General features: G+C 37.8%; 1 protein-coding gene across 6 annotated transcripts in view; it reads left to right on the top strand.

Moving 5' to 3' along the window:
- The window catches only part of sdk2b (sidekick cell adhesion molecule 2b), a 309,891-nt gene that overhangs the window by 244,016 nt on the left and 47,910 nt on the right, over nt 1–17,965 (top strand). For 4 of the 6 annotated variants that reach the window (XM_081392175.1, XM_081392176.1, XM_081392173.1 and 1 more), the window contains exons 1-3: nt 15,210–15,391; nt 16,021–16,104; nt 17,163–17,357. In XM_081392175.1, coding sequence (XP_081248301.1) covers nt 16,068–16,104; nt 17,163–17,357 — 232 coding nt within the window. In that variant the 5' untranslated portion in view covers nt 15,210–15,391; nt 16,021–16,067. Of the gene's footprint in view, nt 1–12,904; nt 13,039–14,160; nt 14,273–15,200; nt 15,392–16,020; nt 16,105–17,162; nt 17,358–17,965 lie in introns of those variants that run through there. The other 2 variants (XM_081392177.1, XM_081392172.1) reach the window with 2 other exon arrangements.

A 17,965-nucleotide genomic window follows, 5' to 3' on the forward strand; every position in this document is an offset into this window, starting at 1 on the left:
CAGTTTTTTATAAAGGTTTTGCTATTGCATCACTTCTCAAAAGCGTGTCTTGAGACACTCGCGTTCTGCGCTGAGCTTTTTTAAAATCGCTTTTAGACACTAAGAAGCATTATGCGTGAACGGCCCCTAAGACAACTGGTTTTGTTAGCTTGTGTGCGCCAGTGTTGGTATGTGTGTGTTTGCTGACCCACTATAACAGTTATGTACACAATGCCGAATGGAATGGCATTTGTCAGTGCAGTGCTTTTTTGACTCTCTCCGGGGAGCAACAGGGTCCGCAGTCGATGACCTCTATTATACTTAGACAAATACACACGGCACAAGCCACAGTCCCTTTAGAGGGAATAAGATCTCGAGTGAATATCACACGCACACAGGCATGGTAAATATATCTGGGAACACTTACTAATACTGACAGAACACACACACACACACACACACACACAAGATCTAGCGCACACACAAAGCACAAGCTGAATACAGGTGGTCAAATAAAACTGACAAAAAGAGTATGCTTGAATTTTCCAGGGAAATGACCAGGAATGGAAAACCAAGAGTAGAAGAACAAGTTGTGCATACATATGAGAGCAACACACCTGTCTAACAAATAAAAGCTAATGCTATTGCTGCAGCCAGTTTCTCCAGTTTTGTGATGCAGAAAAACAGAAGTAGCCCCTCTGGTGCCATAAGCATCTGTTGAAGGGAAATCCTTTCTGACACTAGTCAAATATATTCAGGCCTCAAATAAAACCTCAATTTTACCACCCACTAACAGGAACCTGAGCCAGCCCATGTGTCTTAAGCGTTTAGCATAACCATCCTTATTGCTAAACTGCTGTAAGCCTTACATGTCATTGAAAAATAGATGCAATGATAGTTTGGATTAAATCTGCTCGGGCTCTATGACCTTTAACATCTGGTCAGGAATGATAGCATTAATATTACAATCTATTTTCGGTATGATTCAGTCAAATAACTCCTCACTGACGATGATAAATGCGCAAACATTCTGAATACATATTCCGATTGTGTACGCGTTTTTAAAGAGCAAAGCATTTTGCTTACATCAACATATTGCTTTTTCAGATGCAGATGGTTAAATTGCACATTTCGTGTAGATGCATGACTAAGGGGTTGCGAAGCATTTTTTGAGGGAGAAAAGAGATTATTTTTAGGAATGCACATAAATCTATATACAGGCGGGTAAAGAGACTCATGACCTGCATTTTGTCGGAGGGAATCAGTTTATTAAATTACTGTAAGAATTATTCTAGTAATGAATTTTCAGTAAGCACTTCCTATATTCCTAGAATAGAATAGAATGTGAATTTGTTCAGAATATGATTAAATACAGGAACGTGTAAACATCCTTTTTTCAGATTAAAGCTTGAACCAAAACATGGACATTAATCAGAAAATTACATGCATATAAACACTGAATGCACATAGGCCTGTCACGATAACAAATTTTGCTGGACGATAAATTGTCCAAGAAATTATCGCGATAAACGATAATATTGTCGTACTGAGACCATTTTCATTTAATATAATTATAATGGCATAATAATGCAGGTACACCTTTTCAACGATCTATAAACTTTTATTTCTAAAGAATATTAAACATTGAAAACGGAAAACATTTTAAATATCCAAAAAAATGAACAAAACAACCAAAAACAATGAAAGCAATGGACTCTTAGTGTCTGTTAACAAAATAAATGTCTGTTAATAAAAAAAAAATGAAACAAAATTGCACTTCAAAAAATATTAAATATTAGGCTTTAGACATTATTAAATAGTGATACATTCCATAACAGGCAAAACTGACAGTTAGGACCTTTGTAAACAAATAAAAAAAGCCTCAACAAGCCATATCACCCAAATTTTGCACTGTTACTCCTGTTACTTTGTCAAGTGATTGTGTACTGTCGGGAAGACAGAGACGCACTTTATTGCGTGCATGCTACGCACTGAAAATACTTGGTTAGGATTAGGGGTGAGGAGTCCGTGCGTATTACACGCCATAAAGAGTGTATCATATGCACGCAAAAACTATTTTTGGCATATAAATGGCACGAGAAATAACATTTGTGGTATAGATATGCATTTTCATGTGATTGGGCTCGCTGTCGCAACTCACAACTAGCGTCTTCTCTCTCTCCCGGCAGTAGCCGCAAATAGTCCCGCGGCCGCCGGCGCTTTCCCATACAAAGACCATGTGACTGACAAGCGCCGCCTTCCCACACAAAGACCATGCAACTGACAACAAGAGGGTTCACTCCTCCTATACGCTAAAGAACCGAGCGAGAGTGGTCATCCAGTCTCTTTGGTAGAGAGAGAGAGAGACGAGGAAAACAAACAAGCATGCAAATGGAATTATCGCGGCCGGAAAAATTATCGAGCTCATTTTTTTTATCGTGCGATTAATCGACTTATCGACTATCGCGACAGGCCTAAATGCACAATATGCAAACTGTGGGTGAAACTGTCTCACATGTGTGATTATATACTAAGAGAAATGCAGATATTTCATCACACAAAAATTAGTGATGTCAAATCTATAATACAGCGTTATAAATATAATCTCTTTCTTTAGAGGCATGTCTGCTGCATACTATAGACATGTTGTTACCTGTGTCTTATCATCACTAATACAAACTTTGCCCTGGAAATAATGCCTTTCTGTTATTGTTCTATGAATATATAATAAAACATAATAATAATTACTGGAAATTACTGTCAATATAGAGGGATTGGTTTGTGCCAGCATGTGTCACAAGAGCTGCCTGAAACCTCAACTACTGTACCACCCATTTAAGGGTATCCTGTTAGAAACAATGTTTTAGAAAAGAGAAACTTGAAGAGGAGAGGATCAAATGAGAAACAGTCATCCAAACGCTGAGGATTATTGGCATTGTCTAAATCAAATTCTTTAGTGGAATAGGTCGGAACGCAAGGGACGAAAACTAGATAGAAAAACAGAAGAGCACCTTTCCTTAAACTCTCGTTTGGAGTGGAGCAGCTCCTGGAATGTGTTTACCAGCCGAGGTTCTGATTATACACAACATTAGGCCTCCCAAATAACACAACAAATCAAATGCAGCCAGTGGAAAAGGGCATTTCAATTGCATTCCTATTCAATAATGAAAGACTAATGGCTATTGCGGTTAAATGAGTGCTTTCAAGCCGCTCTCTCGCTCCCTGTAGGCAGGAAGGTAATGAAGGGAGGGTGTCGTCTCTGACACGGAAGACTGCTGTAGGACACACCGACTGATGGTAAGGGAGGCATCAGATGTGTCTCTTTGTGGATTTATTCTGAGAATCACAATACGATAGAACAATAGATAGACAGACGGATGGATGGATGGATGGATGTTATGAGACAACAACACAGACATATAGACAGATAGATGGATGGAATGATACAAATGCAGACAGACAGACGAATAGATAGATAGATAGATAGATAGATAGATAGATAGATAGATAGATAGATAGATAGATAGATAGATAGATAGATAGATAGATAGATAGATAGATAGATAGATAGATAGATAGATAGATAGATAGATAGATAAAATGAGTGACCATACAAACAAATGGAAAAAAGACAGGACGATGGATGGATGGATGGAAGGATACAATGACAGACAGACAAGAATGATAAAATGAATGACCTTACAAACAAACAAACAAACAGATGGATGGATGGATGGATGGATGGATGGATGGATGGATGGATGGATGGCTGGATGGATGGCTGGCTGGCTGGCTGGCTGGCTGGATCAACAGACAGAATGAACAAATGAATGACCTTACAAACAAACAAACAGATTGATGGATGGATGGATGGATGGATGGATGGATGGATGGATGGATGGATGGATGGATGGATGGATGGATGGATGGATGGATGGATGGATCAACAGACAGAATGATCAAATGAATGACCATACAAACAAACAAACGATCAGAAAATAAAAATATAAAAATATAGGACGATGGATGGATGGATGGATGGATGGATGGATGGATGGATGGATGGATGGATGGATGGATGGATGGATGGAAGGATACAATGACAGACAAACAGACAAGAATGATTAAATGAATGACCTCGCAAACAAACAAATGAACGGACAGATAGATGAACAAACTGAAGAACGGAAAATAAAAATAGAATGATACCACTATAAAAAAGGCTAAACATGTTCACAGTCTGATTTGTCAATGGCATCAAGCTTCTCTGAGAGCAACACAACAGGAGCAGCTGTGGAGCGGGGTGGAGAACACACTGTCCCAGTGCAGCATCTCAGCACCAAATCATCTCATCAAGGGGAAACTGGAGTCAGAGGGGAGCGTGGAGACAGAAAGAATGCTACTTCAGCTGGACAAGCTTTACCAATCTACAGCTCATTTTCTTCTTGCCGAACATGAGAAAAGAAAAAATTATAATTTGCTTAATGAGCAAATGTTGGTCAGGCTTCAGTGGCTGCGCACACAGACACACAAAGTGAAGCATTCTGAGTGAGTTAAACGCTTTGAGTTCCTATAACTGTTTTCAGCTCTCATGCATTCATTAAAACCACCTCACTGCATCACAGACATCTATACAAACATTACAAAAAAGCAATATGGAAAAAAAGTGTTTCTTGGGTCAGATATAAATGCCTGGGGCAAATTACATTACACTTACTGTCCACAAAAAAAAACACTAAGTGGAATTTAATTTAAGAGAAATGGTTTGTTTACATATTGTATTGATTATGGCAGCAGTAATTCACTTAATGATGATTAAATGAAGTAGAAAAGCATTTTAATTGGGCATACATCCAGATGCACATTGCCTGGACTGCATTGATGGAGTGATGCAGTAAAGTCCCTACATAGTATGCTAGATAGTGGAAGTCTTTCACAACCTACTGTAGCACTGAAACGCCCTGCAAAATAGGGAATTTCGGTGTGCAAATTACATTAAGCACAAATTTGTATGCAGTGTCTGCTGTTACCTGACAAATCATTTTTAGTAAATTGAGTCTCCATATAAACATTTATTTCATGAACGGTTTAGTAAGAAAGTGCATGTTCAAAAACAACGTAAATATTACTAACCACATTTACAGTCAGTCATACAGGTTTGGGACAACATGAGTGCGAGTAAATGATGACAAAATGTTATTATTTTTTGGTGAACTATCATTTTAAGTGATTCAGGCCAAATTAATTACAGATGTTTAGTACTTAAGGTTAGAGGTTTGGAACAAACCATAACCAAATTGTCTATCTATATACAGTAGCGTTGCAATGCATGTGCTGTAATAATATAATAGTCTTAAATAAAATATATTTCACCCTCCCCTGATTTAAGAAGTGGGCACATTGAATACAAATACTCTCATGTTGTCTTTTAAAACAAGAATGCTATTCTATAATTCATACATTTCATGTAACAAACTTAACATAATTTGGCAAAATGTCAACAGCTCGGTTAACACAAATTAGCACTGTAGGCGACTGAAAAGCAAAGTGCTAGAAAATGTCATTTTATCATCCACAGCGGCGCTCCTGTGTGCTAGAATTTGAAAGTGGCTGAAGGGAGGCAGGGTTGTGAGTGAAAATGGAGGAACACGTCTCTCTCTCTCTCTCTCAGGCATTGATTATCCTGCTCTTTTCTGGGCTGTGTGATTGCATGATTAGAGGGAAAAGAGACAGAGTGTGGATGAGAGGTGAGGGAGAAAGCTTTGTGCTTCTGAAAACTCTCCATTTCATGAACCTTGGGCCGCACAGCTAGTTTTCACCAGAGCGAGGGCCACCGAAATGAGTACAATCTGACGAAAATAAAGAGCGAGAGTTTAGAATTCACCAATCTAGAGCAGACGGAGTCAGAAACGCCAGGACGCTCTCAGACAGACTAGCAGTCCTCCATGGGCGTCTCGGTCAATGTTACGCTTATTTCCATTTTTCACAGAGTCTTTGAAACTGCGACGGAGGTGCCAATGGCCTGATTAAAATTCAATTAAATGATTTTCCTGGAATAAATGTTATCAGCTCCACTCATTTGCACGAGGTAACCTTGGCTCAGAGCTAGAAACAGACATTCATATGCGAGCGAGGAATATAAGAGTGCAGGAAGGGGCAAAGGAAGGCAGAGAGAACATTACAGAAAATGGAAATACTTGGACACATCATTAAGAGTCTTTGCAATGCCAGATTGAAATAGTGGCCAGATATAATTCAAGAAAATTAGAAGAACGTTCTGATGGGACGTCATTTCGGACAAAATCAGGCCAAATTGATGTTCGTTTGGAGTTCGTTTTGGGAGTTTGAAACAGCTTGCCAAAACGAACTTTACGGAAAAGGCTGGTAAACACCTTTGAACTAGGTAGGTGTGGCTCTGAGGCTCCGCCTTCTTTGACATGGAAATCTTCTCCGGTTCATTTCCTCTCGAGTCCATCGAGGTCAGACGTCCGCGAGTGAAACACACGAACACACTGGAGAGCCGCTTTATAGTAGAAATCGAAATGTAATTCTAATTGAAAGCAATACTGAAACTTTTTTAATGAGAAATTTAAGGTGTTCCTAATAATCCTTTAGGTGAGTGTATTTGGTTAAATAGTGATTTTGTTTTAATTAATTTAATTATATGTACTTGTCAGGATTAAATGAAAGTGCACTATTGTTCAAAAGTTGTGGGTCACTAAGATGGGGTCACTTCAGCAAGGACACATAATTTGATCAAAAGTTAGAGTAAAGACATTTAAAATGTTGCAAAACATTTCTTACGAGTTCTGAATAAATCTATTAATCAAAGAATCCAAAGAATCAAAGCATCACGCATCATGGTTTCCATAAAAGTACGAGTTTTTTTCATAAAATGTAGTAATATTTCACAATATTACTGTTTTTACTCCAGTGCAGCCTTGGTGAACATATACTTTTTTCAAAAACATTTTTAAAAAATCACAGTGACTCTTTAATCTATCTGTGCATTCTAGTAATGTTTCTCCTCTAATGATTAATACAATGCATATTTTGGCATGAATACATAAAAGATGTATTTATGATACGTACTTTTTGGAACAGCCTTTGTATTGAGAGTGAATGTGTTGCCTTGTAACGCTGTCTTGGCAGCTCACTAGATTTTGAGACTGACCAACAGACTCTATGGTTTATGCACACATACTGTATGAATTCTCTCAGAAAAGCATTCTTTAGCAGACCTAAATGTGGGATCGCAGTGAAAGTGAATGTGGTAAATACCTTTGATGAGAAAACACAACTCAACAGTGATTCTAATTTCTCAGCTCTGTGATTCGACAAGAAACGGTCACTGATGGTTGATTCCAAGAAATCTTTTCACAAACACATGTTGGAATACACACAAACTCAGAGAGAGAGAAAGACAGGGAAAAATGATATAGGTGCAAAAGAAGTGAAGAATTATTCACAAAAAAAATATGTGCAAAAGTCTAATTGCATACTGTGCATACTAATTGATATCATGGAATCAATCAGAAGAGTAAAGGAATGTTTTTCCTCAATAAGCCACTTGTATGATTTGATTTATCATTCTTGTCCATAGCACAATTATGTTTGTTGAAATCCCCCCATAAATAGAAAAAGAAAAGAAAAGCACCAATCCAGTTTATTTTATCACCATGCACTGTATATGCACGCTTCATTAGGGGTTACTTGAATATTTTTACGATATTATGTCAGAATTCCTTATGTGTGTCTGGGTTACATGTCCTTTGACATTTATAAATATATAAGTTTATAATAATTGGCATGTGTTGCCACCACATAAAACGGGTTCATGGGCTTCATATTCATCTGTGCCTTTTCAGAAATATGTATATATGTGCAATATTTATGAGTTTTGTGGGACATGTACAATAATGTTTATGCATGACCTTTATCATGTGTGCACTGTCAGTCAGGAATTTGGTGCTTGCATGTAGATCATATATTAGTGTGTGTGTGTGCGTGTGCGCGTGTGTGTGTGTGTGTGAGAGAGAGAGAGAGAGAGAGAGAGAGAGAGAGAGAGAGAGAGAGAGAGAGAGAGAGAGAGAGAGAGAATGTGTGAATGTCCATGAAGCCGTAAGGAAAAAACAATGTATGTGCATTGTGCATATAAATGTGTGTGTGTGTGTTCTTCACTACCTCATTAGTTGCTCGGTCTGCTAGATGTGTCTTTATTCTCATTTTATGTGCTCAGGTTTAGGGAATCACCTGAGATTAATTTGCAGTCTTGGGCCGCTCACTTCAATCCATAATTCAGCAGCAGTGTGGCTCTCTTCCTGACACCTGGCGCACCAGGACCCAGGCAGAGTGAAATATTCACTACAGATCATCACACCACAGCCGCTCGCCCTTATTAACCGGCCCCTTATCAGTCTGGAACGATGCATAGTGGTCCGAAAACGGGAGAAATTTGAGACCAAGTGTGTTCACGAGGAGATATTAAAATCAATCATCCGCTCTTATGTCATCCCTCTATGTTGAGCTGCTCTAATCATACAGCAGTCATTAATCATTTCAAGAGGTTGATGTAATATCCTGTGACAGCCAGCTGCGCTAGAGCATAATGTCTTTATCGGGCCGTTGTTAAGGTTTATCTTCAGGCGACGTGTAGGAATGGGATGAGGCTTTTTGCTTTTTAATAAACCAAACTGTGCTGTTGAAATCCTTAGCGGTAATTAAATTAGCAGTAATCAGTAATTTCAATATTTTATGTGTTTTATCTTTATTGAAAATGTTGGAGTGTTTGGATTGTTGTAATCAGGGATTTAGGACTACATTTTTTGTTTTTTGGAATGTGCAGATACTCATGAATATTTGTATTTGAGTTGTTTTGTTGATGATTTGGCTTGCTAAAAGCTGCAACACTCTGTACACACATTGTATGTTATTTGGCTGTTTGTATTGCCATCATTACAGGTTTTTTTGGAAGGAAAGTGGAGAACAGTTAATAAACGATGGGAAAACGTGATGTACTGTAGACATGAAGCATACTGGACTTAAACTCATGTTGACCTCATGAGCACCACAGCTCAATGTGTTTCATGGTTGTTATTGTTTAAAAAAAATCGTTTTAAAAATTCTACTTTTCAACTTAAGTTGAAGTAAAATTATAAATAAGATAAATAGAAATATAAAAAAAAATTACTTCAACTATAATTAAAATGAATATAAAAAAACAGCTAATTCAGAACATGAAAATGGTCCTATATGTATATATACTGTATATACACATTATTATCTTTCTTAAGTGTGTAACGTTGCTGTTTGAGCATGAAAAGGGTCTGCAAAGTTACAAAGCACAAAGTCACTCCAAAGTTATTCTCTATGAGTGCGCACTGTTTCTGAACTCCCTGGAACACCTCGATTGTAATCCTGAGTTTTATTGTAGGAACGTACACATCACAATATTCCTCATTTAAATATTCCACGCCCAATGTATGCGCAAAAAAGAAGCATTACCTGATTGAGTTGCGTCAATAGCGTTGAAACATTAACATAATTCAATGCATTCTCATCCTAGGGCATCATATACTGACGCTTTTGACATTTTGTCTACATCGAACACACATGGCACCCTTTAGCGTCAATATGAGACGCACAGAGCTTTGTTCGGTTATGGGTAGGTTTAGGTCTGGGGTAGGGTTAGTGTTAGACCGCTAGGAGGCGCCTTCTGGCCCATATCTATCTGCGTCTCATATTGACGCTAAAGGGTGCCATAAAGGGTGCGTTCGATGTAGACGAAATGTAGCTTACACTACATTTAAAAATCAACATTTACATTTCCCTGAAATTGTTGTAAATGATTCATTCTACTTGCAAATGCTGTTTCTCGTTGACCTCAACTACAGTGGTGGCCTCAGAAAACTCCTGCATCGATAGAGGTTTGAACCTAAAGAAATAGTTATTTTTGGACAGTGCAAAAGAACTACAGTGGTTTGAAGGAAAGGATAAAAAAAAAAAAAAAAAACATTTATTTTTAACCACATTAATATTCCAGAACTCCAGGTTGAAGTAGATTACGATATGTGACCCTGGATCACAAAACTAGTCAAGTCGCACGGGTATATTTGTGGCGATAGCCAACAATAAATTGTATGGGTCAAAATTATCGAATTTTCTTTTATGCCAAAAATCATTAGAATATTAAGTAAAAATCATGTTCCATGAAGATATTTTGTAAATTTCCTACTGTAAATATATAAAACATTTATTTTTGTAAGTGAATGCAGCATAAGCACGAACATAAATGGACAACTTTAAAGATGATTTTTTTTGCACTCTCAATGGTTGTATCTCGGCCAAATATTGTCCTATCTTAACAAACCATACATCAATGAAAAGCTTATTTATTCAGCTTTCAGATGATGTATACATCTCAATTTCAGAAAATGTACCCATGTATACTATACCATGATCACTATAACGAAGATATGGTGTCTTGTGAAGGGCACTCCAAAGTATAGTGACTTAAAACTTCAATAACAGTTGTTATAGTTATTGCATGTTGTTTGCTAAGGTTTATCTATACAGACCTAATAGATCTAAGGGTGTAAGAATATACAGTATGCAATTACAGGCCTATCGATTGTTCTCTTGGAGTAGTGAAGCCAAGAGAGAAAGAAAGATAAGTTAAAGTTCTGTCAGTTTTGCCTCAGAATATGCTGACTTTATCAGTACGCATCTGCAGCCTTGTGCGATAGCGGCTCTGAGGCTCCGGCACACATTTGGTATTCCTGCAGTGAGACGGACAGATTCCTATTAGCATTCAGACCCCAGAGGACTCGGGCAGGGGTGCCAGTTCAGAGACTGTGGGTGTGTGAGACGGGTCGAGGGCAGCCACGCAGAACCAACAATTCTTCCTCAATCGTCCAGCACATAGTCATAATGAGAAAACATTGATTGTAAACAAAGGAGGCACAGTAATTGGGACTCCATGGGGTAAGTGTCAGGACTCGGCCCAGCAGACAACAGTGGGGCGGTCGGTGGAGAGAGGGCTGCTTATTCAAAGTGAGATGCATGAACGTACTGCTAAAGATGAGAAACGATCAATGAGAAACAAGTTTTTTATATTTTAAAGGTATTTTAAATGAAGTTTACTAAAGGGTAAAAGATTTTGTTCATTTGCTATACAGTACATATACTGTATACTATACACATACATACACATCTACACACTGTTTGGAAGACTTTCTTACTGTTTTTGAAAGATGCTAACCAAGGGAATACTAAATGGAAACCAGAAATATTATAGATAACAAAAACAAATAAACTATATTAGATATATGACATTTCTGGTTTCCATTAAATATTTCCTATTCTTGTTAAAGGGTTAGTTCACCCAAAAATGAAAATTCTGTCAGTAATTACTCACCCTCACGTTGTTCCAACCATGTAAGTCTTTCGTTCATCTTCGGAACACAAATTAAGATATTTTTGATGAAATCTGACAGAATTTTGACTCCTCCATAGGCTTCCAGTGTGACCGAAACTCACCGGCCCAGAATAGTTATTAAAACATCGTTAAAATAGTCCAAGTAACTACAGTGGCACTACATTAAGTTTATCATGCGACGAGAATACTTTTTGTGCGCAAAAACAAACAAAAATAACGACTTTATTCCACTATTAATTTCCTTCTCTCTGGGCATCGTAGTGTTTTTGCGCTGCGCGTCTGTGTTGCACGTCATCACGCAACACACACATGACCGGCGTCGGCCAATAGTGAGCCTACGTGGTGACGTGTAACACAGACGCGCTGCGCAAAAACACTACGAGGCCCAGAGAGAAGGAAATTAATAGTGGAATAAAGTCGTTATTTTTGTTTGTTTTTGCGCACAAAAAGTATTCTCGTCGCTTGATATACTTAAGATTGAACCACTGGAGTCACTTGGACTATATTAACGATCTCTTTAATAACTTTTCTGGGCCAGCAAGTTTCGGTCACATAGAAGCCTATGGAGGAGTGAAACATGGCTCAGATTTCATCAAAAATATCTTAATTTGTGTTCCGAAGATGAACGAAGGTCTTACGCGGTTGGAACAACATGAGGGTGAGTAATTACTGACAGAATTTTAATTTTTGGGTGAACTAACCCTTTAAGTCTTTATTTAGCACGTACACTCTCTGGAAAAAGGTACAAGAGCTGTCACTGGGGTGGTACCCTTTCAAATGGTACATCTTTGTACCTAAAGTGTGCATATTAGTATCTCAGACATACATATTGGTACCAATAGTGTACATATTAGAACCTAAATGGTACATATTGAAAGGGTACCGTCCCAGTGACAGATTTTGTACCTTTTCTTTTTTTTTTGAGAGAGTATATTTCAAAGTACAGTACTTGAACTTTTCAAGGGTTGAAAGGATGAAAAGGATGGAAGATAATGGTAATAATATTTCTGTTTTTCTGGAAAAATGTCTTCCATCACGGCAGCTGTTGCATGTCCCTGACGCCAGGAAGAAGTTTCTGTGATATTTTTAGAGCAAAGTCATCTTATGGGGTTGTTAATCTGGAGGGTAAATGACAGATGGAGAAATTAAGTTTCTTTGTTCATCTGAATGAGTCAGAGTGTCACTGAATATGAAAAACAACAACATCAACAAAAGAAACATTCAGAATTCTGTCATGTTTTTTAAGACATTTGTCTTTGTGTAAATGAATAGGCGTAACGAGATGGCAGTGAATTAGCGCTCCGCAGTGCCTCTGAAACATCCGTCGGGAAATTTTCATGTAAATATCAGCTTTTCAAGCGCAGCACTGAACATTTGGTGTGTAGATTGCGGTGATATTACTGATGCAGTGTTATAAATCACTGCTTGAGTGTGATGTCTGACAGCTGCAGATTTCTGACCGTGATTCTGCTTGTTGTTTTCTCACAGAGCCATTACTCTGGACAATACGCTGGTCATCCTGTCCACCGTGGCTCCAGATGCTGGAAGATACTACGTGCAAGCCGTAAATGACAAGAACGGAGAAAACAAGACCGGCCAGCCCATAACGCTGTCCGTAGAAAGTAAGTATGTGGAAATTTGGACACACCCATGCACAAGGTTACATTTGAACTTCTTTCTGTAGAATAATAATAAAAAAATATATATATAGCCTACATATATACTGTATATATATATATATATATATATATATATATATATATATATATATATATATATATATATATAATTATATATATATATTTTTTTTTATAGCCATGTCATTTCTAAACTTGACCTTTATAATACAGTGAAAGTTCAAATATACTTCAAGCATATTCAAATGTATATACTGAAGCATACTTCTATTCTCAATCTTCCTCGTTCTTATGTGAAAAAATGAAAGTAAATACAACATTTTTATCTATCCGCTCCATGAGTCTTGGCTTTCCATTTTAGATAACATGTCGGTTTATATGAACATATAAATCTGTGAACAACAGGCAATAGACAAATACATATTTGTCTTCGGTGACTGCGCTTTGTTTTTTTACTCTCACAGTTTCTATGAAATTCCAGAGTGAGAATATTGACAGTTATGGATTGTACTTAGAGTGTTGGTGTATCAAATTCTCTCTGCAAACCAGGATATGATATTTTTGAGCCAAAAACAGGAGGAACTAAAGAATATTGCGGCAACAGATTAGAGATAGTGGGGGTGGGTGTGTGTGTGTGTGTGTGTGTGTGTGTGTGTGTGTGTGTGTGTGTGTGTGTGTGTGTGTGTCTGTGTGTGTGTGTGTGTGTGTGTGTGTGTGTGTGTGTGTGTGTGTGTGTGTGTGTGTGTGTGTGTGTGTGTGTCTAGAGGACAGTCCTTCCCAGAAGCTGTAGTTGAGTTTCAGGGCTTTACAGAAGACTGTCTCTGACAGAACTCCGCGCGCACACACACACACACACACACACACACACACACACACACACTCGCTCTCCCACACACAAGCGTAGCCGCCAGGAGAGCAGAGATATAAGTTCCCGTTCCAAACACAAACCTGTCACACTTGCTGTAACACGTACAATACATCGGCTGGCACTTCCTACATCTGGACACACTCACACCTGAAGATGACAGATCAGAGTTCTATTAAAAACACTCACTCGATAATGTCTTTTACCTGTGTGTCATAACACACATTTCTCCTCTGCTGTAGATGTTGGTGGTCCTGCAGACCCCATCGCTCCCACCATTGTGATTCCGCCGAGGAACACCAGCGTCATCTCCGGCACCTCCGAGGTCACTATGGAGTGTGTGGCCAATGCTAGGTGACGACCTCTGATTCCTTCACAGTTTGAATGAAAGGAAAATGATTTTAATTACAAGACGAGCAGTGGGTTGAAGTCTATCATAATTTTTATTCTTTTCTCGAACACTTTTCTGTAATTATTTCGTGTGAAGTACAGACTCTAAAGAAAATTAGGTGGTTAAACGGTAAGTTCCCTTATTCTATACGGTGAAAAACTGTAATAGATATAATTTGCCATTTCATGTAATATTATATTAAATTACTCTTAAATGTACAGTTTTTTGAAGTGAAAAACATCAGGTCATCTTATAATTTACAGTGAAAACCCGTAAATTGACATTCCTAGAATTCCCGCGTCGTGTGACACTTCACTTTGATGGTTTTTCTTTTCGTTTTATTGGGTTACATACATTAGGATTTTATGGTACATCTTCCCCTTATTTTAGAGTTTACATGATGGTGTTTTGTGTTTGTATGTATGACACTGTTCGCCTAATATTTGTGTTTTTAGGTGGACAAAATGTCGCTTTTTTAATGTTGTATCTATGTAAACTCTCTTTCTCTATCCTCACGTGTGTCATTCAGAAGTTACAATGTTTACTGTCTTTAAATGGTCATGGCATTAATGGATTAAAATTTTGGACACAATGTTGAATTCCTGTGGCTCTACTTTCATAGAAATATGTGTTTTAAGTGTGTGAAATTTCATAGTCCATACACTTCCAAGGTAAATGCTCTATTCTAATAACATTGTCTTTTCTTTTCTGCTTCAATTTGAGGACTAGTCAAAAGTATTTTAATGGGATAATCAACAGAATGTCATAGATAGTGCTTTGATAGTGCAAAACATTTCTTTAACTGTATTAATAGGACAAGCCAAAGTTTTAATGGTTGACTTGACCGTTACCCTCCCTGACTCTTTCCCTCCCGTTTTAATTCTCTATCAGGCCATTAATAAAGCTGAGCATCAGTTGGAAGAAGGACGGTGTTCTGGTGAGGAGCGGACTGAGTGATTTTAACCGTAGACTGACGGTGTTGAGTCCGGTGGTCAGTGACTCTGGCTTCTACGAGTGTGAAGCTGTCCTCCGTAGCAGTAGCGTTCCCTCTGTCAGCGCTGGAGCGTACCTGCATGTGCTCGGTAATAAACGTACCACCCCCCTCCTCTTGGAATTGCTCCATTTATTAGTTAATAGTAGTTACTAGAGTGTTAATAATGTATTACTCATTTTTACTTGTGTAGTTATTCATTAATGATGGAACAGTATTCTAAAGTGTTCCCAAAAAAATGTACCAACCCCAAACTTTTTAACAGTATATCTTGTAGCTATACTATATATAAGCTGCTTTGAATAAAAGTGACACATATAGTAGTCACAGTCACAATTGACAAGACTTTTACTAAGTCAAATAGTTATTTTGAATACAACTTGTCACTATTTGCAATGTATTTATCATTTTAGGCCATTTTTCTATATCTGTATCTATTGTAATGCTCTGTTGTTAGAGTATAACCAAAAAGCCTGAACAGGATGTTCTCAAAAATCCAACAACAGTCCTATTTATTTGAAAAGATTCAATCTTGCTTCCTGTGCTGTTTGTCTGTGGTGTTATCTTGAAGTGCACATGTGGAGGTCACAACTCTCTCTCTCTCTCTCTCTCTCTCTCTCTCTCTCTCTCTCTCTCTCTCTCTCTCTCTCTCTCTCTCTCTCTCTCTCTCTCTCTCTCTCTCTCTCTCTCTCTCTCTCTCTCTCTCTCTCTCTTCCGCAGAACCACCTCAGTTTGTGAAGGAGCCAGAGAAACACATCACAGCTGAGATGGAGAAAGTGGTGGACATTCCCTGCCAGGCCAGAGGTGAGACACTTGACATCTCATCCTAATGAGGTTTTTCCAGCGCCAAGTATTTTTTCTCCCCTTACTGACTGCGAACATGCTGCACAAAGCACCCACAGCCAATCAGAACATGAGGTTTAATATACAGCTGTATGGAACATGATTTTTGATCAATGGGACTCTACTGTGGGCGGAGCTACTCCATAAAGTAGTTTGAATTGCAGATAGTAAAAAAAAAATACATTAATAAATATATATAGATGTGCGTCTGGCACCATGTGATTCTCAGATTAACTGCATATGCACATGTTTTAGGTCCTCTCAGTTTAAACATTCAAGCTATTTTAAACCATCACTGCATTCGGTCAAAGTGACAGCAGCCCAGTATTCCTGCTGCCATCTGTGTCAATAATCTTAATCAAACAACTAAATACTAAGAGAAAATCTGTTTAGCAGCTTTAACAAACATTCATTATATTTAATTTATGCAGTGTTATTTTACATTTGATTATTGCATTTCTGTACCTTATTGTTAGACGTACCTGAAAAACATATATATATATATATATATATATATATATATCACTGTTTCATTTCTTTGTTCTGTTGTATTTACCTATGATTGATTGTAATTTGTTTATTATTTTCTATACAGATGCACTTCCCTACAAAGTCACCACAATTGTTCTAGAATGATTAATTATTTTCAAACAGAGCTATTCATTCATTGTTTTCATTTCGTAATATCTACAGCAGAAAAATATCTCAATGTCAATGTAATTTTCCAATATTGTGCAGCCCTAATATACAGGGTGTGTGTATGTATATGTACACTACAGTATATGTATATGTATATGTATATGTATATGTATATGTATATGTGTGTGTGTATATATATCTATATATATATATATATATACTGTGTATATATATATATATATATATATATATATATATATATATATATATATATATATATATATATATATATATATATATATATATAACCTGTCTCTTTCTCTCTACAATATACAATATACATTGTAATGCTTTTATATTTCTAATAATAAATATTATAGGTGTCCCTCAGCCTGATATCGTGTGGTATAAGGACGCAGTACCCATAAGCCCTGTGAAGACCCCGCGCTACAGAGTGCTGGCAGGGGGTAGTCTCCAGGTTAACGGCCTTCTGCCTGACGACACCGGAATGTTCCAGTGCTTCGCCCGCAACCAGGCCGGAGAGGTGCAGACCAACACCTACCTCGCAGTTACGAGTGAGTTCATCCATCCGCCCCTCTCTCTGGATTACACCTTTCCTCTTTATGACTCTCATACACTGATGCACAAATACATGTGGACATTTATTTCCTCTGCTTCTCTCTCTGTCTGTCTCTTTCTCTTGCAGTCAGAAAGGCTTTGAATGCCATGCCAACAATGCTTTTCTTTCTTCATTCTCTCTTGTGCCGCTGATGTGCTTTTCTGTCGCTGTGCTAAGGCTGTGATTAATACCCTGTTGTGAGGAAGAGTTAGCGAGAGAGAGAGAGAGAGAGAGACAGTGAGAGATAAAGAGGGCTTTTATAGAGAACTGACTGAGCTTATCTTGCCGCTCAGAGACACATAGAGCTCGCTAAAACGCTAAACACCAAATCTAGCTGATATTTACCTCTGCTTACAATGAACTCAGGTATTGGGTATGGGTGGACGGTGCAGAAGTTAAAGAGATTGTTTACCCAAAATGAAAATCTTGTCATCATTTACCTCACATTTATGTCACTCCAAACCAGTATGGCTTACTTTCTCATGTGAAGAACAAACTATGATTATTTTGAAAAAAGTGTTGGACCCCATTGACTTTGTCTGAACGAAAACAAGCCATCATCTT

This window comes from Scardinius erythrophthalmus (genome assembly GCF_964197995.2).
Source record: "Scardinius erythrophthalmus genome assembly, chromosome: 18".
In the NCBI taxonomy this organism is placed as follows: Eukaryota; Metazoa; Chordata; class Actinopteri; order Cypriniformes; family Leuciscidae; genus Scardinius; species Scardinius erythrophthalmus.